This window comes from Typopeltis vanoorti, chromosome 7, assembly GCF_054136105.1.
Source record: "Typopeltis vanoorti isolate ZY-2024b chromosome 7, IOZ_Tvanoo_1.0, whole genome shotgun sequence".
NCBI classification, from domain to species: Eukaryota; Metazoa; Arthropoda; class Arachnida; order Uropygi; family Thelyphonidae; genus Typopeltis; species Typopeltis vanoorti.
This window is the reverse complement of record NC_143555.1, coordinates 81,626,398-81,648,406: the sequence shown is the minus strand read 5'-3', so window position 1 is coordinate 81,648,406 and position 22,009 is coordinate 81,626,398. Positions and strand designations below refer to the sequence as shown.

The following is a 22,009-nucleotide window of genomic DNA, read 5'->3' as shown; positions in this document are numbered from 1 at the left end:
CACCGGAGATGAAATCATGGTCCTTTATTATGATCCTCTTTCCAAAAGGGAATCCATTGAGTGAACCAGGCAAAGCACTGCTGAGAAAAGCCAAATTCACCTAGTCCACTAAGAAGATCATGGCAACTAATTGACTTCAAGGAAATGAATACCACCATGAATGCAGAATATTATGCTTCACTCCTGCATGAACTCCTGCATAACATGTGCTATGCTATAAAGGAGAAGAGGCATGGAATGCTAAGTCATTGTGTTCATCTACTTCATGACAATGCTCCAGTCCATACAGCTATTGTTACGAAGGCTACACTGAAGGACTGTGGCTTCCAGAAGATTGAACACTCGCCCTACAGCCCAAATCTAGAACCTAGTGACTACTACCTCTTCTTGAAACTGAAGAAAGACCTTTGAGGAAGAAAATTTGCAGATGACAATAAAGTGAAAGATGATTCCTGATTTCTTATAGCTTCTAAAATGATGTAATTTTCATGTTAGTGGAATGGATTGCCAGAATTAGTTGAGAGTTACTTAACAGTGAAAGAGTTTAATGAGTGGTATATGATAGGTTTTGTGTGTAATGGTTAGTTTGAGTCTCCCATAACAAGTTTCCAAACTCCATGGAGATATCATATAATAATAAAAAGCATGGCCCATGACTCCTGATTTCTTATAGCTTCTAAAATGATGTGTTTTTCATGTTTGTTTCTTCATCTGGTAATGTTGCCTTATTATATTTTGTGTGAGAGTTTTAGATTCTGTAGATTAGTCTTTATTTGGTGCATTAATAGTATTATCATTTATTAGAGGAGGGGATAGCTTATATACAGTATGTGTGTTTGCGCACATGCATTATTGTCACACATGCATCACATCAGTGCTGTATATGGTGAGAAAGTAGTTGCCCATGGTTATTTTATTAATTTATTTTCATAGTCATGGGCCAGCTATCTCTGATTGGATACCGGTTGAGATTGAACTTTCCACTCAGTCTCCAAAAGCTAGATAAGGTTAAAAGGCTTCATCTACTCCCTATAAGCGAATAAAAGGTATTAGCTGATTATTTATTTTTATTTATTTATTTTGAACAGCAGCATGAAGGGAGAAAAGACTAGCCTATCATCGAAACTGGTAATTCAAAAAGTCCATGTTTAGTGTTGAATTCTATGGCTTCCTTCATTTCCCTAATTATATCATTTTATAGTTATTATATAAAAGTATCTCATCTGTTTATGGCTATCCAAGGCAAGATATAAAGCAGTAAATGGTTTGTGCTAATACAGTTCAGAATTAATATAGGCAAAGTGTTCCATTTGTTCATTATGCTACTTGTTACTTTTTTTTTTTTTTTTTAACTTCAAGCTGAAAATTATGAACCTAGAAGTTCAGTATCTTTTTTAATTAATCTTAATTGTAATAGTAAAAGTAAACTAACAGCCATGCAGCCATGGAGAATCAGCCAAATGACATGTCAACCTTTTGACAGCTGTGTTATCTGTTTGACAGTACAATCACTTTATAATTCCTATGCCAAAGAAAAGTGAAGTTTAAACATTTGGCATTAAACGTATTGTTAACACTTTTTGTGTTAACAATAAAAAATAATGGGATGTTTCTAAATAAAACGGAAAACAAATACAGTTATTGAAATTTAAAAAAAAAAAATCAGAATAAAGTATATTTTTTGAAATATTTGCATATTTTACATAAATAAGTCATTTATTTATACAACTTATGAAAAATAAATTAATAAGCATGAGAAGAAATTTTATTTGAAGATACAAAAGAAAGTTATAAAATTTATTAATGTCTTTCCAGCTTTACATTAAAATACAATTCTAGAAAAAAAAACTGTGTGGCCTAAAACATATTTTTCCCCTCTTTGTAAAACAAGTTTTTGGTTTTGAATATGCACTGTTGGTATAAAATAGAGACTTAGTGTTGGCGGGAAGAGAGAAAAACTTGAGCAGCACTTCGTGGTGTTTTTTATTTATTTATTTATTTTTTTTAAGTGAAAATGAATTTGTCTTAATCAAATTCCTCATATACTATGTATCATGAAGAGAAGTATAGTAATTATTGAAAGAAATTAAGAAAACATCTTCAGCAGCAGTTTCCCAATATGTACCCTCTAGGAGTGTACAGGATATTTTGATAGTAATACGCAATTAAGTTTATATTGTTACTAATCTTCTATCACCAACTTTCCTTCAAATTAGTCTGTCACTTATCAGCATTCCAGTATCATCAAAATCAATTAATGAATCAATACACCTAGATCTTGCTCTTCCTGTGGATCTTTTTCATGACATACCTGCTTTGCTTAACTTTCCTCTCTCTCTCTCACTCTAAGTGACCATACAACCTTAGATTAGCTCTGCTCACACATCCCTAAATATATTCATTTTAATATGATTCTGCCATTGATGCCATATGTTCAATCTCATAATTTTTCTTAGAACTCATATCTGTGTTCTCTATCTTTTGATCAACTCCTTTATTGCTAACCCAAGTCTCAGATCCATAAGCTAAAATTGGTTGGAACACTGTCTTGCACACTGCTTGGATAATGTTTTGGCTAATTTCTGTCTTATCCATATAAATTTATTCAACTGGTTCCCTACTGAGTGTTCCTAGTAACAGTTAGTAGGGAAAAATACCCTCTGTAGTTCTTGCATCATTTTATTTCCTATTTTATAGATGGGTACTTTTTATATGTTGTGCCCATACACAAGAGGTAGGTCGATCAACCTATAATACATTAATAACGTGTATGGGTAGTGGGTTGGGAAAGGAGGGATTTGATTTAAATGATTGTAAATTGTATTCCTTGGGAAAATACAGCAGGAGGGGAGAGGCTGTTCCACAGTGCAGCAGTTGCAGAGATGAAAGAGGAGGAAAAGAAACTTGTTCTGTTTGTTTCTTGGTGTACTGTGAAGGGATATTAAGCAACAGCTGCACGTGTTCCAACGAACTGAGTGGAGGATTTATTGATGTTATTTCAGATGAGTATTTCCCATGGAAATATTTGCAGAATATACATATTGCAGAAACCAAACGTCTGTGTGAAAGTGGGGAGTGAGTTGGTAAGAGATGGGTCATTAATAAGTCTAATTGCTCTCCTTTGTATTGAGTCAAGCATTTTGAGGGAGCTTTTAGGGGCCCACCCCATATGTGGGAGCAGTATTCAATAGCTAGGTGGATTTGTCATTTGTATAATGTTAACAGCTGTTCAGGGGGTGAAGTAACGGTTTGAGCGAAAGAGAAATCCTAGGTTTTTTTTTTGAAGAGATGCAGATGCAATGGTTGTGATGTGTTTATGCCAGGAGAGGTTTGGTTTGATGTGAGGGTAATTCCAAGAAGAAAACTCAAACTGTCTGGAAATTTGCATATCATCAAAAAGAATACTGGAAAAAAAAAAGGTTCTTTTTTTATGGGAAATAGGACAGAACTGGGTTTTATTAGCATTGAAATTGATGAGGTTATCAGAGCCACATTGGAGGAAGGCTTGAAGATTGGAATTGAGGGTGGTGGTGGTGGTTGGTGCTCTGTAGGTTAAGGTGAGTTATGTAGGGTAGGGTTTATCAAATGAAAGCGAGGAGTGTAACGTGCTGTCGTCTGCAAAACTGTGTATTGGATTGGAGGTCAACTGAAGCAGGTCATTGATATATAGCAAGAAGAGGGTTGGTGAGAGGACAGAACCTTGTGGAACCCCAGCATTAGTTGAACAGTGAGAGGATAGGAAACCATCCATCATCACACTCAGTGTGTGTGTGTGTGTCCAGACAAAAAGCTGGGAATCCAACTACAGAAGTCCTGTGACAGACCAAATAATGGTAGTTTGCTTAGTAAGCCTTTGTGACAGACCCAGTCAAAGGCTTTGGATATATCAAGTGCAACCACTTGAAATTTGCCAAACTTCTTCATGACATTTGTCCAGAGATGGGTGACATATGTGAGCAGATCTCCTATTGATCGACAGCGATGGAATTTATATTGGCATGGCAGTCGTTTATTAGGTGGATGTCTTCAAGGTAGTGTAGGAGTTGGGAATTGATGATTTTTTCCATTACTTTAGACAGGACTGAGATAAGCGAGATAGGGCAGTAGTTGGACTGCATGGACTTGTCACCCTTCTTGGGAATGGGTTGAATATAGTCAAATTTCCAGTTTGTTGGATAGATTCCAGTGGAGTAAGAGAATATATATATATTGCCGACATAGGGTAGGAGTTAGTTCTGGTGCACAAACTTTCAAGACAATTGGGGGAATGCCATCAGGGCCAGGAGACTTTTTTGTCTCTAATTTGGACAGTATTTTTCTGATCTCATCCTGGCAAAAGGATATAGGGGCATTGTATGTTGGATATCTGGAATGGTTGGAGGACATTTAGCATCATCAGTTATGCATGCATCAGAAGCAAAGTGTGAAGCCAGAAGATTGGCTTTTTCTGTGGGTGATGATGCAATAGAGCCATCTGGGTATGAAAAGGGTGGGAATAGTGTTGGGCAGAAGTTACAGCCAATTGCTTTGATGAGAGACCAAAAGGCTTGGCTACTGTTTGGACAGGCTGCTAGTTTCCTGCTTTTTGCTCTTTTGAACTCTGTTTTGGAACATTGATTATTATTATTTTTTTTTTTTGCATCTATTCTGGGCTTTGATATGAGCTCTAAAGGAGGATGGGGGTTCTCGATTTCAGCCAGTTATGGTATGTCTGGTGTTTCATCTGTACAGCTTTGGCACATCTTTTGGAGAACCAGAGTTTAGTTAGGAATGGTAGTCAGAGTAATGTGTGGAATGTATGTTTCCATGCCAATGAGGATTACTTTGGTAATAAATTCGATGCATATGTTTGGATTGGAAGACTGGAAGCAATAGTCCAACCATGGGAATGTGGGATAGGAGTTGTGGGGGCTGTCCCACTTGGCACTTGTATGGGAATGCCTGTGTAAGCATTGTTGCATGGGGGGGGGGGAGATGAGCACTAGATTGTGATCAGAATTACGGGGAGCTCACTACTTTCAGTGTGTATTTGGGGGGGGGGGGCATTGGTAAGGAGGGGATCGAGGATGTTTGGGGGAGTGGTTTGGTTGAATATGAGAAGATGATATTCTGGTTGAATATCATCTCCTCCAGATGCCTTTCCACATTTCTGGTTTTTGATGGCTTTTTTTTTTTAATTTTTTTTTTATGGGTATGTATTTCTGATTGCATTCTTGTTGAGTGTTTGCTACTACTGTGCTGACATTGTTTGTTTCATTTAGCAGTCTTTCAAATTAATTACTCCACACACATAGAATATCTTTTATCTTCAGTTTTCATCAGAAAAGAACAGGAGATGATTCCTTTTATAATATTCTTTCCTCCATTTCTAAGCTTTTTCAATAGCCTCCAGAATATTTTGTCACATTTCTGATATTTATTTTCTGTGTTCTTATCAGTTTTCCTATGACTTTTGTTTAGCTAGTTTTACATAGTGCTTTGCTTTCTTATAGTTTTCTCTGTATTCTCTAAGAGCACAAGCTGATTTACATGCCAGGAACTTTTGATATGATTTCTTCTTTTCTACTTCTTGACTATTTCTTTAATTTCCTGAGTCCACCATGAAGTTCTGATTTTTCTATCCTTGCAGATTACTTTCCCACAAGCTCCTCTGGCTGAATCAGTCAATTTTTTCTTTGGGGTTTGCCACTGAATCTCCAAAGTTTGGTTCTTGTTTTCAATCTCTTTCATTTTTTTTCATGAATAATGGTTGTGTATTTAAGTCTACAGTTCACCTCTAATAGCTAGTTAACTTCGATTTGTTTCAAAACTTTCTTAAATCCCCTTCCTTTCAATATGAAATTCAATTTTATCCTGCTCAATACTAAATAGTGGTCCCTTCGATTTCAAATCCTGTGTATACTCTTGTGTCCTGAACCAGTGGAAAACATTGCTGTCAACAATAACATAGTGAATGATACCTTTTTTATTTCTTGCATCTTCTCTTCATGTGAATTTGTACACTTTTTTATGTTGAAACATTGTTTAGTAATAACTAGTCCATGTGCTTAGCAAAAATCTAGCAGGTACTTACCATTATTATTAGCTTTGCTGCTCTTTTTTCCAAATTTTTGCAAAACATTTCTGTATGTCTGGTAATCATTTCCTACTCTACTGTTTATATCTCTAATGCTTCAAATTCTATATGCTTATGGTCCCACTAAATAAGTTTCATTGTCCAGCTCCCCATTCTGATATTTGCCACATCATACTTAAATATTGCCTGTCATTCAAGAAGATTATCTTCATATTGAGTGTTGAATACTATAGCTACTCCCTCTTTTCCCTGATTGTTTTGCCTGAATATGACATTTTGTATTTGTCACTTAGAAAGATCTCACCTGTTTTTTGTCTTCTTTATTTCAGTTACTGTTCAGTTCTTCTGTGAGTTGCATTTCTTTTACATTGATGCTTCTGATGTTGAGTTGGGATGTTTCTGGGAGTGGTTCCAATAGTAGACTTTGTGCCGTTCACCTTAGTTCCTAGCAAAAACAACAGGGCCTTTTTTAACTGTGCGATGCCCAGCTGGCATAAAATTCTGTCATGTTGTACCATCATTATGCATCATGGTTTAAGCCAGTAAGAATATTATTTTGTCAGCTGAATCCCAAATTGCCAGTCCATCCTCATTTGTTCACTATCCAGGTAGATAACTAACAGAATGTACTACAAGAAGGTGAGGATTAGACATTAGATCAGAAGCTCCAGTCTGTTCTCCACATTTCTTACAAGGTTACATGGAGGTCTCCTCCCAGTTATACAGCTTTGACTCTTAAGCATTCCTTGTGGGACGATTAATTTTTCAATAATGATTATATATGAAGTCAAGTTAAATTGTAAGGCTGAAAGATTCTCTCACTAGAATTGAAAGTGAAACTTTATCTTTTGTTTATTGAGGTATCAAATTATGATGTGAGCTTTATGTTAGCCATGTTGTACCATCATTCTATATTTTGGTTTAACCAATAAGAATACAATTTGGTCGGCTAAATCCCAAATTGCCATCCCATCTTAGTCCATTCAGAATCAGCAAAGCTGGTATGGTGGGAAGTCAATTGAAGAAATTCATATGGAATAAGCGAGAAATTAGTCAGAACACTAAATTAGCTGTATACAAGACAGTGTTCAAACCAGTTTTAACTTATGGATCTGAGAGCTGGGTCAGAAGTAACACACTTGACCAAAGACTAGAGACCACAGATATGAGAGTCCTGAGAAAGATTATAGGTGTGAACAGATGGCATCAATGGCAATATCATATTAAAAACGAGGATATTAGGAAAGAACTTGACATTGTCAGCATCCAGGAATGCGTTAGCAGAGCTAATCTCAGGTTGTATGGTCACTTAAACAGTGGGCGAGGAAAGATTAACAAAACAAGTGTTCTCTGCCAGGTTGGCAGCAAAACGACCCAGAGGAAGACCAAGATATAGGTGGATTGATACGGTACAAAGTGCCTTAGACGAATAGAAATATAAGATCTGATAATGTTGGAGTCTTGATAAGTAACAGACTGATTTGGAAGAAAATTGTAGATAGGAAATTAATAATGATGTAATTTTTTTCATGTAGTACTATCATATCCTGTACACCCCTTGAAAGTATATGGCAGGAATTTGATGATGATGATGATGATGATGATGATGATGTTGCTTTATGTTAAGAGGAGATGGTTGATTTCTACTGCAGCTGAAGTAACTAGGACCTATAAGTCCTAAACTTTAAACTCTGCTACACCTCTATATGATACTGACTAACTCGCCTTCATTAGATAAACCCTCATTAACACGTTCGTTGCCACGATCCTCAGGCACGGTTTGTTCCCGCACGCTAAGCCCTTTTTGCGTCTTCAAGGTCACTACGAGTAATCTCGCATTGATGAGTCAATGGTGGTGTGGCACGATAGACTGGCGTTTCGGCAATACATAAATATGTCGTGAAATTCTATGAACTATGCGAATCAAATGGGTTGGTGATAAAAATAAAAATTTATACAGGAAAATCAGAATCCTCTTTAGCGAAAATGGGTCATGCATATGATATTGTATTCCACTTGATGGAAGAATATTTAGACAGGGGTTATCTATTGCATATGGACAATTTTTATAATTCTGTAGCTCTGAAGGAATCGCTTACTGACAGAAAATCGTACGTGTGTGGAACGCTGATAAATAATAGGAAAGACAATCCACCAGATGTTATTCAGAAGAAACTAAAGAAAGGGGAATTTGTCTGGCAAAGAAGAGGTCCTGTTGTAGTCAGCAAATGGAAGGATAAGAGGGAAGTTCTTTCCATTTCAAGTATGCACAAATTTGAAATGGTAAATCAGAATGGTAAATTTCATTTAAAACCAAACATCGTTAGGGATTATAATTTGGGGATGTCAGGCACTGATCTTTCTGATCAAATGCTTTCTTACTATTCCACCTTACGAAAGACAATTAGATGGCTAAAGAAATTGGCAATACGCATTTTTGAGGTATACATTCAAAATGCACATAAATTTTATAACATGATTACTGGAAATTCGATGCCTGCATTAAAATTTAGAGATCAATTTATCTCAGTTTTTGTTGGAATGGATGAGCTTACAGCATCAGAGAATTTCAGGAGGAATCGGGATTTTCATTATTTGGAAATTTTACCACCAAGAGAAAAAAAAAGAATCGCATGACAAAGCCATGCCGTGTGTGTACACGAAACAAACGAACATGCGAAACACGTTATTATTGTCCTGTTTGCCAGGAAAAACCACCATTGTGCGTGGAAAATTGTTTTAAAATGTACCATTCTTAATTTAAATAAATTGTTTTTTTATTTTATTGATTTTATTAGTTTTAAATTGATTTACAAATTACATGTTATACTACGGATTAACTCGTGCTTGGCATAGGAGGTTGGTAATCGACATACGAGTATATTCGTAGTTGGCTTCTGAGGCACATATATAATATGCAGTATTTTAGTTGAAATTATTTCCCTTCTACCAAGCCCCGAGACATGTTCTCCGCTTTATTCAGAATCCAAGGGTCCAAATTAAAGTAAATATATTAAGGGGTAACTCGTGTTTGATATAGGAGGTCGGTAAATCGACATACAAGTATACGAGCATACTTGTAGTCGGCTTGTGAAGCTCATATATACAAACTACGAGTATACTCGTAGTTGGTAGCGAACATGTTAATGTTCTTCATGTCCTACAGTGGATTTGAATGCATATCTTTCCATCTGAAATGCAAATATCTGCAACCTCATTAAGAAGGGAAACATTTTGACAATAATACAGTGAGAACCTAATCCAATAAGTACAGTTTGTAATGTGGTCTTATTATGAGTGTTTTGGTTTATGATCATTGTAATGTTAAATAGAGAAAATACTACTACAGTGGCAATGAGAATATTTTTTTTTTTTGATAACAGATGCTTTGGTCATTTTCTGCTCTTGTGTAAATATATATATATATGTTTACACAAGAGTTGGTGTTGTGTTCTAGCCTTCTTTAAAACATTAAGTTCCTAATTAAAAGGACCATCTTAGCTGTGCACAAGTCTGAATTCTCACTTTGCACAGCAGCCACAGTACAGAGCACCAAAATTGAACACCATTCTGGTTTTAGTCTTTTCAGATTGTCCATGCGGTATGACCAGTGACTCTGATCTGTGTCATAAGACAGAAGCAATATTACATCACACTGAAGTAAAAAGCTTTTTTCTAGGAATTATCTCTATACCCAAACATGCTCATGAGATGGAAGAGAATATAACTCATTACTTCACAGTCCATGCTAATGAACATGTGAACTGCATCCTGGGCTCTTGTGTAACTTGTGGCCTTGAGATTATTATTATTGTATGGGCACCTCCATGGAGTCCTAAGACTTATCATGGGAGACCCTAACTATCCACACAATCTATCGTATCTCTCCTCGATTCCATTAACAGACAAAGCTTCACAAATGACTCTGGCAACCCATTCCACTCATTTGCAACTCTCCAAGCAAAAAACTAATCCTTACACCCCTACTAACTGCACCTTTATTCACCTTCCAAGGTGACCCCTTGTTCTGGCCCCCACCAGCCAAATGCCAAAACATTTCCCATGCATCAATCCTATAAAACTCTTTAAGTAACTTAAATGTTTTTATCATATCCACTCTTTTTCTCCAATCAACCAACTTATGCAATCCACACATCCTCAATCTATCATCACAGGGAACAGCCTACTCACTAGCCTTATGAAGAGGAATAACAACTTCCTTATCTCTACTTGTTAATGTGTTCTTCAATAGCCAGGTAATTTTATGGGCAACCTTAGCAATATGTCCTCTAAACTTTAACTCTCTATCTACCACCACCACCCCTAAATCTCCAGCTTCCTGGAGATTTAGGGATGGTGGTGGTAGATAGAGAGTTATTTCATGGATTACAGTGCCATCAATGTGATACACAGCTTCTAATCTGTTTATCTCCCAAAATGCATAACTTTACATGTTATGCATTTTGTAATTGCTGCATTCAACTGATACCCATTATCTTTTGCTCATACTGACAGCATGTTTAAATTGGCCTACAAGTTCTTCACATCACCTTGATTAACTATTACTCGACCTAATTTTGCATTATCAGCCAAAAACAGAATATTTCCTTTCAGGTTATTTCCTATATCATTTATGTAAACATTAAACATTGGTAGTCCCAGCACTGAACCTGCAGCACACCACTAGTCATTGTTTTCACCTGGATTCTGCCCGTTCATATACCACTTTTTTGATATCTGTCTAGCAGCCAAACTCTTATCTACATAACCAGAGTCATATTCATCCCCATTTGTTCCAGTTTGTGCAACAGAGTTCCATGTGGTATTCTGTCAAAATGCCTTTGCAGAATCACCATATTGCCATTTCCTTTATCCAACTCTGCTGTTACTCTGTTATAAAAAGATAGTAAATTACTAGGCATGACTGACCCTTCACAAAGCCATCATACAGTATCATATTTTTATCCACCCATTCTTGAATTCTCTTTTTGACCAATTTTTCCAGTACCTTTACTACACACCTGAGATACTGATTGGTCTATAATTCTTTACCACAACCTTAGAACCTCCCTTATGCAAGGGAATTATTTTGCCCTCTTTCCACTCCCTTGGGATTCTACCAGAGCTGAGACTTAAATTAAACAGTCTAGTCAAAGGCATTGCCGATTCTCCTTGCACATTTTCACAAAACCCAAGCTGATATCCCATCTAATCCCACCAATTGTATTTATAATGAGATTCTGCAATATCCTAAAAACTTTCAATTCATCCACCTCTGTTCCCACATTAGTGTCTGTTACATAGGTTAAAGCAGTAACTTCACTAGGATGATATACACTTACAAAGTGGTCACTCAGTAACTCAAATATTTTATCTGCTTCTGTCTCCTTGTGACCATCACCAATCATTAATCTTCCATAGTCATTCTTCCTCTTACTTGCCACATAACAAAAAAACTCTTTGGGAATTTCCTTTGGCCTGCTTGGCTAGATTCTTCTCATAATCTGATTTTTTTGCCTTCCTTGCCATGCTGGTCACCTTTCTTGTCTGAGCCTTGTACTGTTCATGAGTTTTCTGATCACCTTTCTCTTTATATACCCTCCACATAATTTTCTTCTTCTGCAGCTCATGCTTAATGATATTACTCATCCATCTAATCCTACCTTCCTTACCTTAGGTATACAATTTAATATTGCTTTCTCTAGATGACCCTTAACTATCTCCCGTGCACTACTAACATCCTTACCCTGCAGTGATTTATGCCATGGCACAGATTTAAGCTTCTTCCTGAGCTTGTCATAATCACCTGCCTTCTAGTTCCATGTATACCCGTTCTTGACAGAATATCCTCATGTTGTACAATCCCCCAAGTCAAGATCGCATGGTCACTTTCACCAATTGGAGGCAATATGGTCAGATTGGTTATGGATAGCTCTTCTGATCCTATGACTAGGTCCACTACTCGCACATGCTGCCTCAAGTAATTATCTCTCAGTAGGTGTATAAATTCTATTTCCTTCCTGCCATGTGATCTTTCTTCCTTTCAGTTTATATCTCTATAGTTGAAGTTCCTCATAATAATCACTCGATCTATACTCATTGTACTATATTTTCCAGATCATCCATGGAATTCCCTGGCCTATAGCAACAACCAACTGCATATTTTGTCTTACTGGCCTTAATCTCACACCAGACCTTCAAATGAACAGCCACCCTCCTGTGGATCTCCTAATTTTTTTGGCTGTAATTCATCAGTTATCATCAGCAGTACCCCTCCCTCCCACCCTATCTTCTCTATCTTCCCTGAAAATACTAAACCCTTCATATTCTATCCCTGTAACTATATCATCTGCTGTTAGCCAAGTCTCCTAATGTCTATAACTTTTAGCAAGATTGCACTAACCAATGTCAAAAACTCCTCCCTCCTTTTCTTGATACTTTTGGCATTAGTATCTAGAAACTGCAACATCCCTTTATGCCCCCACCCATCTTTACTTCCTGAATTGACTACCCTATTCAATATTTTTGCTTGAGAGACGAAATTCTGCACTTGGTCATTCTCATACTCACTTGACTCATCGATGTCTTCACACAAACTCACGTGATTGCTTTATACTGTACACTAACATTGCATAGCAATGACCCTTTGAAATATTAACTTTTTCTGTATAGTCATTGTTCAGGATTATGACTTTTCAGGTGAACTGCTGATCTCAATTTTTATGCCACTAAATTTGCATATTAAACTGCCACATCCATTTACTTGCAATTGGAGAGATATCCCATTATGCATGGTAGGACACTAAGTTAATTAACATGTATTGTAGGTGGAATGATCCTTTCTGTAGGTTCTAGACTTTTTTTTCTTTTTTCTTTTTTTAACATTAACACCAGTACAAAACAGTACTGGTGTTAATGTTCTCTGTAAGTGAGATTTTGAGATTTATCAATTTCAAAATTTTTTTGAAAGTGAGAAATTTACTTTATTTGCATTAAGACTTTCTTCAAAATAACTTTAATCTCTGTTTGATAGTGAACACATGAGGTTTATAATGTTTAACATGCTGGGATCTGAAAGGAAAACTAGGAACTATGAATCACTTTAATAAACTTTGATTATTTTCCAAATATCAACTCGCTTTCTTGGTGAAATATTTAGTCCAAATAGCTTTTAATTTCTTTGAATTTTTGTGAAGTAATAGTTGCAGTGCTTAATCTTGTATAGAATTTGAACTAATCTTCCTAGAGTCTTTCAAGAGCCAAATAAATAAAAGTTTACTCTTTATGCAGGGGCCAGAAAGTGATATATGGGGCAGTGAATGCCAGATTTAGGTGACCACCAGTGGTGTACCCCAGGGATCAATTCTTGGACTATTGTAGTCAATCTGAGTATTAATAATATTAGGAAGGCCCTGACAGGAGATGTACAATTGTTTGTTGAAAATACAAAGATATGTAGGACAATCAGGGATGCTACGTATATCCAGTGCTTACAGAATGATTTGAATAGGTGGAACTGTGGGCAAATGATAATGGCTCATTTCAGTGCTAGTAAGTATAAAGTTATGCAAATTGGCATAATAAGGTATCCAACGGCATATATTATATTGGTTGGATGGTTGTGCTTGGAGAAACTGATGAAGATAGAGATATTAGAAATATGGTAATTAAGAAGTTGAATTTCAAAAGCTTACATGACAAAAATTGCATATTAACTTTGAACTGATGATGAGGCAAAATGATTTCCTTCCCAAATTTAAATTAAAATAATTATTTCTAACATGGTTCTAGTCTCCATAATTCTCTAATGTTGTCATAAATAGAATATAGCTTTGATGTAGTTATTTTATTTTATTTATTTAATTTTTTTTTTCCCACTAGAACCATATTCACATAAGAAAGCATGACCAGAAACGCCACCTGAAAGTGATAGGCGGTGCTGTTCGACAGCACTCCAGGTGAGGAATTGGGGCTTTCTTGTTCAAGTTTTGGACATCATACAAAAAAGATGCATCATTTTACGAATGCTTAGATGGCAGACATGCACCTTGTTTACAGGTTAGCTGGCAGTAATGGATAAGCCGCTGTACGAATGTATCGCGAAAGGTACCCAGACAGACATGTACCGCATCACCAAATGTTTGCACATTTGATCAGAATTGTGTGACTATGGATCGTTCAGGGATTGCAGGCATGATAGTGGGCAGCCATGATCGACACGAAATTTTGCCATAGGTGTTGCATGCGATGGACAATAATCCAGAGACAAGCACACGTGCCTCTGCTATAGGAGTGTCTCGATCCAGTGTATTGTGCGTTTTGCACTCTGAGTCCTTACATCCATTTCATCTGCAACGGGTCCAGTTACTGATGGCTGAAGATTATCCTCGACGTGTGGAATTTGCACAGTGGTTTCTGCAGAAAAGTGCCATAGACCGGGATTTTTCAACTTGTGTTTTGTTCACAGATGAAGCTTCATTTACCTGTGAAGAGATCTTCAATCACCCCAGTGCTCATGTGTGGGCCCATGATCCCACACACTGTGTGATCACATGCTGCACAACAACAATGCTTCGCCATTAATGTATGGGCAGGTATTGTTGCTGACTGTTTAGTCGGCCCATACCTATTACCACCCCGATTGGACTCCCAGAAGTATCGGACCTTTCTGGAAGACGTTCTGCCAGGTTTATTGAACAATGTTCCAATGACTATGCGTCGGCAGATGTGGTTCCAACACGACGGGGCTCCAGCTCATTTTGGCATTTCTGTGCATCAGTATTTGGACAGGTCCTTTGGGGCTCGATGGATTGGGTGTGGTGGACCCGTCGCATGGCCCCCCACACTCACCTGATTTATCAAGCATTGGTTTCTTTCTGTGGGGGAACCCTTAAAGCCATGGTGTATGAAATACCTGTTGCCTCTGACATGGACCTCGTGGCAAGAATTGGCATCACCGCTGCTAATATCCAGGAAACTCCAGGTATTTTCAAGAATGTACGGCAATCAATGCATCATCAGTGTCAGGCATGCATCACTGCTAATGGTTGTAACTTTGAACACCTGATGTGAAACCATATTATGTATCCAACTACTATTGAACTATTAATTTAAGCCTAATAAAGTTTTTTACACTGCTTACTGCCTTGTGTTATTTCTTAAATAACACAAGGCAGTGTTATTTATCTTTGTGTCCCTGTTAGTACCGTCTGGTGGTGTTTTCGGCCATGCTTTCCTATGTGAATATGGTTGATTTTGATGTTCTCTACCTCCTCTCAAAGTTTGTACGTGAAATTTTGAACCACCCTGTATATATATATACTCCAGATGATGACCTTAATATGAAAGTCAAAACGTCAGGAAATTAAAATAATTATTTCTAACACAGTTATAGTCTCCATAATTTGTCTGAAATGAATGCCAATCACCATGAAAATGATTTCCTTATTCTTACATTGACATGTAAGAATAAGGAAATAATTTTGCCTCCTTACAATGCCTTAGATTTGACTTCCTGAGTTTCAAGGGATGAAGAAGCTCTCAAGAGTTTAAAGAAGAGTTACAGAGATGATTTGGATTATGAAATGTAGATTATAAAGATAGAGTGAGCATATGTGGACTGTAGACTGATAAACAGGAGAAAAAAGAGTGATATGAGATAGGCATAGAGATTATAAACTTCTGAAAGAGTATTATAGAATATGATTGATGGAAGACAAAGGGCATCTATGGAAGTTGAGTTTGTGTGCATTTAAGAAAGTGGTAAAAGCTACATTTTTCTCTCACAGAGCAGTGAAGAATAGTCTCTTGAAAGTAGTGTGCATCTAGTGTGAATGAGTTTAACAGAAGATATGATAGCTGGAGTGGTTAATGGTTGATATATGGCTGCCTTAATGAGTCCTTGACTCCCTTGAGGTCTGATTATAATAATAATATACTGATTACACAAAATCATAATTTGTTTTACTTTCAGCTTCAAGTGCCAGTCTCTTCTTCATCTTAAACTTTATCATCTGCATAAAACAGAAGTGAGGGATCTCCATCGTGGCGTTTCTGATTTTATGAAGGTAAGTGCTATTTTATTCATTTGTTTTGAAAACTATATATTATAAAATTATATATTTATTTTTTTATTTGACAGGTGTTATAATTTGGCAGCTAGTTGATGGAACAGTGGCATGGGTTTTTATTTACTTTTTGACATAGTATAAGGGATGGGATTTCTAACTTATTTTACTTAAAATTATATTGGTTTTAAACTTGTCAGTCAGTTCATTAAAAGAAAGTTTCATGATATCGGTGTATAAGGCATTGCATACTAAAATTTCAATACTTACTCCCCAGTGATTGGGCAGTAAGTATTGAAGTATTGTACTATTATAGAAGTATTAGCAGAAAGGAAGTGGAACTGTCTTAAGAATCGGAGAAGCATCATGTTAACATAACTGGTGTTGTTACTGAGATGAGGAAGATTAAAACATATGAGATTCTTCTAATGGTAACTATAAGGTGTTTGAGCAGTAGTTAGGGAAAGAAATAACTATAACATTCAACACTACACATGAAAATAAACTCTTCTTGAATTGCAGGCAGTTTCAAGAGTGGAGTAATGAAGACAGATTTTAAAATGTGAATTAGACAATGAAATTTATTTGTACATATGGTCTCAGAAAGTTCTTCCAAGGAAAAAGTGGAGGAATTTTTTTTGTCATAAATGAAAGTAGCTGATTTAAAGGACCAGAAAAAGCTGGTCCTTGTTGAAGATCAAAATAGGAAAGGAATATCAGATATATAGAAATGCTTTGGAGTGAGTGCCAGCTGTGCAGGGGTGGGGTGGGGGAGCATGATAGAAGAATGGAGAATGTCGACATAGAGATGAATAAGGGTATATAAGGAGAAAAGTGATCCTCAAGGTAAGGAAAGCTGAATAAGATCATGAGAAGAAATTAACTAAGCAGATCAAAGAAAATCCCAAAGAGTTCTTTTGCCATCTGACAAATAAAAGTAAGAATTCTGGCCATAGAGGGATAACTTTACTATGTTAAAACTATAGTTATCTCATTTAAACCTTTCTTCTTAACCTTTACATCTGACCTATGACTGCAAATAATAAAGCTCACATGTGCAAAACTTACAGAACAAAGAAATCATCTCTGGCTGGAGCCAATCTCTTTGTCTGACCTGCTGGAGTTTATTCTCAACTGAATTTGGAAAATTTATTTAGTTTCTAGCTGCACCACCAAATTCGTGGATGTGGGGGGGGGGGTGAATCTCCCTCCAAAGAATAACACACAGTAAACCACACGGAACTTTTCTCTCTTAATTAAGTAAATCTATGAACTTAAATTTTCGGTTATGCATTCGTGACAATATCTATTTTTGAGGCTCACACAGATTCGAATTAATGAGTAGTGCATTGGAAATAGAAATCAGGCAAGTTATTTAAATAAGAAAACAACTTATTTAGCATCTATGAAATGTACAATGGGTCAATTTTAAGTTCTAAGTAAATTAGCTTCTGTGCTTCAAATTACAACTAATGACTATGTTTACAATTTAGTTCCTCATCATATTCAATTCCAGTAAGACCACGTGTCTATAATTTTCTCTCATTAATCATGATTATACTCAGATCAAACTTACATAACATTCAGCAGGCTTAAGCAATAGCTATAATATAAAATACACGTCTCACTTTAAATTTTAGCCAGACCTTCTCTCACATATAACAAAATATTTTAACTATCAGCATAAGGCTAAAGTCCTCAAGTATCACTATAAAACAAGTCCCTTAATTAAATCACTGTCACAATCTTCTTATTTCTAGCTAAACAAAGGAAAAATCTTACTTTGAACAGATGTCTGACCTTTTATGAATGATCCCTGAAATTACTTCCTTCTATTACTGTCTGATTTTAGTACTGCACTTAGATATCATCTCCGGGATTTCGTAAGATCTCCTCTTAATATTGGTGAATATTTGGATCTTGGTGGCATCAAAACTCGGCATCTAATTTCTTCTAAAACCATTTATTTTTGTCACGTCGCTTTTTCGGCATTTACTATCTAGAACGCAGGTCTCCGATGGCGATTACAAATTATTTCCCATGATGTTAGCAAAACTCCGCTGCTGGGGCATACATCGTAACTTCAGGTCGGGAACCCTACGTGACCTCAAAACTCCTCGCTGACCCGGGACCAGATCAACTCAAACTTGTACTCCAAGCAAAAGGCAAGACAAGACCCCGTTTCTGTTAACTTTAATGGTGAGATGGACGTCAATCCCTTGGATTTTTATCCCTTCATCACTAGATTGTGATTATTAATAATGAGAAATTTTTGAGCACCTGGTTCGCCCGAATTAGGGCTGTGTAGAATCTTTTGAAGCGATGATCAGAGCTGCCTTTGGGCGTTTGTGTCTCCATCTGTCGTTTTCATCATAATTTGATGAATCGCGAATGAGTTGGTTGGGATGGAGTGATGCCTCGGCAAAGTACTTGGCAGCAGTCTGGTTGAGATACGAAGGTATGTCTGGCATGTTTCCGTCTTGGTGGAGGAGAGCATTCCTAACAAACCACGGGGCGTCGAAGATCATTCAGAGGCATTTATTTTGTAGTGCCTGTAGTCTTTTGATGTTGCTGGGGGGGAGTGTGGCTCCATGCCGGTAATCCGTACGTTAGTATGGGCCTGATGATTGTTTTGTATATTGTTAGTTTGTTTTCTGTACTGACTTTGCTTCTTCGGTTGAGTAGAGTGTAGAGTTCAGCTATTGCTGAGTTGGCTTTGTTGCAGGCATGTGAGATGTGGGGGTTGAAGCTGAGTCGGTTATCCAGTTTGATTCCCAGGTATTTACTTCTTTTTCCCATGGGATATCAGTGTCAAACATCGTGACTGCCCCGTGGTGGGTTGTTTTCCTTCTTGTAAAGAGTATGGCCATATTGTTGTCGGCATTGACATCTATCCTCCATTTCTGAAACCATTCTTCAAGATTTGTTGCTGCATCTTGTAGTCATTGTGTGGCCTGAGTGATCCGGTCAGTATTGCCATGTCATCTGCATAGAAAGCTATGGTGGTTGATGCTGTGCTTGGTACGTCTGAGATGAAAATGTTGAAGAGTAGTGGCGATAGGAGAGAGCCTTGCAGGACACCTGCTGTGATGCTTCGCATGGAGGATCTGAGGCCACATAGTTTAACTTGAAATTTTCGGTCTTTCAGATAGGATTCTATGATTTTGGCGAGGTTTAGTGGTTATTTTGCAGCTATTAGTTTGTGGGTGAGGGACAACGGATGCGATATTTGCGCTAAGGCGATTGATGGAAAAATATAGAGAGATGCAAGTGGAGCTGCACATGGTGTTTATAGACCTGGAAAAGGCATACGACAGAATGGCCAGGCAGGAGGTATGGAGGTGTATGAGGAAGAAGGGGGGGGGGGGTGTCAGAGAAATACATGAGGTTGGTGAAGGAGATGTATGAGGGAACAGAAACTCAGGTCTGGTCTAGTGTCGGCATGACAGAAGGGTTCCCCCCATTGTCATAGGGCTACACCAAGGGTCAGCTCTGAGTCCCCTACCTCTTTGACCTGGTCATGGATGTACTAGCGGAGGATGTCAAGAAGGAGGCACCATGGAGCATGCTGTTTGCCGATGACATTGTTCTATACAAATCATCCCGAGAGAAGACTGAATATATGTCAACGGGGAGTCACGAGGATATGATCATACGACTTCAGGGTGAAAGGCTAATTTCAGGGAAGAAATTCAAGTACCTTGGTCGGTCGTCAAGAGGAATGGTGACCTGGATGAGGAAATACAGCACCGAATAACATGCGGCTGGATGAACTGGAGGAAGATGAGCGGGGTCCTGTGCGACAAGAGAGCGAGTTGTAAGAGGAAAGGAAAGCTGTATAAGATGGTGGTTAGGCCGGCGATGCATCATAGTGTGGAGACGTGGTCTATAACAAAGGCACAGGAGAGGAAGATGGAAGTAGCAGAGATGCAGATGTTGAAATGGATGAGTGATGTGACAAAGAATGACAGTATAAGGAATGACTACATCAGAGGGATGGTTAAGGTGGGACCAATTGGCAAGAAGATACAAGAAAGTAGGCTGAGGTGGTTCGGACATGTAGAGAGGAAGGGTGAGGAGTATGTTGGTAAACGAGTGGAGTATATGGAGTTGGAGGTAAGGAGGAAAAGAGGCAGGCCCAAGCTCATGGAGGGATAAGGTGACAGAGGATCTTAGGGAGAAAGGATGGAGTGCAAAGGACGTCCTGGACTGGAGAACTTGGAAGAGAAAGGTTAAAGATCAGTGCACTGGCCCCGTTTAACATGGGATAAGGCATAGTAAAAGAAGAGTTTGTGGATGAGGCCTTTGTGCAAAGGCTTTCACCACATCCAGGAAGATTGCACCTGTGTGTTGTTTCCGGTTGTATTCAGTAGTTATGAATTCTATAAGTCTGTGGACCTGTTGGGTTGTGCAGTGGCCTTTGCGAAATCCGAATTATTCTTTTGTGATTGGGTCGATCTTCTCCATTTTGTTTTGTAGGTGGTTCAGAATTATCTTTTCCATGATTTTTCCCAGATTTGATAGGAGGCTGATAGGTCTGTAATTCTGGGGAAATTGAGGTGCTTTTCATGGTTTGTGGATGAGGATTAAATCTGCCTGCTTCCAGCGAGTAGGGAAGTAGTTGAGTCTTAGCATCGCGTTGATGATCGCCACTAGATACATAACTGTTTTATGGGGGGCGTGCTTTTATGGTTTGGTTTGAAATCTCGTCAGGACCTGGGCCCTTTCTGTTGTTGAGGCTCTTGATGATTTGGTGTACTTTCTTTGGTGTAGCATAGCTTGTGTTTTCTTAGCTGCTGGTTTGATGGAGTGTACAGCAGACATGCCTGTGTATTTTTTCATAAGTGCAAGTCCGCATGCACATAGTTTGGGCTGAATTGCAGTTCCAGGGCGTCTGCAAAGGCTTCTGCTTTCTCGTCTCGGTAGGCTATGCCCCTTTCTCCGTGGATTGGTTGAATGTTGGGGTGGTCGCTGCAAAGGGCTTTAGTCATTTTCCACAATGAGTTGTCTTCGGTGTTTAAGGAGCTTAGCTTCTTCTCCCACAGCTGGTTCTTGTGATCTTTGATCGCATATCGGACTAGGTTTGTTGCCCTGTTTAGCTCTTGTCTATCCTGGGGAGGATAGTGTTGTATGGTAATGGTGTCTGATCCTGTTTTTGCTGCAGATGAGCTTTAGAATCTCTTCTGGGAGCAGGTTGACTTGAGCTGGAGCGGTTTGTGCTTTCCAGTTTTCTGATCGCTGGATCTATTTCTTATTTCTGTATCTATTTCTTTAGGCGAGGAGATGGTTAGAACGGGTCCTGTGAGGTTGCGGAGAGTAGCGTTCAGCTTTTTGAAATTTGTGGAGGACTGCCTGGGGATGATTTCTGTTTCCCCGCCTACGCTTAGTAGTACCGGATTGTGGTTGGTGCGAGGTGTTCCTGAAAATGGCTATATCCAGCACATCAGGTCTTCCCAGCGGTCCGTAGTGTGTTGGTTCGGCGAGACCTGCTATGATGATGATGTTTCTTGTCATAGCGAATGTTTGTAGGCTCTTCTCGTTGTTGTTGGAGTTCCTACTGTTCCATGCGGGATGTTTTGCATTTAACTCACCACAATTGTTGCTTCATTTGTGTCGAGGAGCTGGGAAAGATCCGAGGCTAGTAGTGGTTTGCCTGGAGGGTTGTAGACTGAATATAGCTTTAGGTTACCTGCGTTGTTGGTGTGTATCTCAATTCCAGTTTCTTCCAGGTTTGTAGTCGTTGTCTTCTTGATCTCGTTGTATCTTATGTCTTTTTTGACAAAGATAGCCATTCCACCTCCTCTGGCATCGAGTCTGTCATTCCTAAGTAGTGCGTAGTTCCTTAGTTTGGGGTTGTCGCAGGGCC

At 38.1% G+C, this 22,009-nt stretch overlaps 1 protein-coding gene across 2 annotated transcripts in view; it reads left to right on the top strand.

Annotated features, from left to right (window-relative positions):
* Positions 1 to 22,009, top strand: part of LOC150104812 (uncharacterized) — a 449,875-nt gene that overhangs the window by 410,181 nt on the left and 17,685 nt on the right. For both annotated transcript variants that reach the window (XM_090395370.1, XM_090395369.1), the window contains one exon: positions 16,050 to 16,143. In XM_090395370.1, coding sequence (XP_090251496.1) covers positions 16,050 to 16,143 — 94 coding nt within the window. The remainder of the gene's footprint in view (positions 1 to 16,049; positions 16,144 to 22,009) is intronic.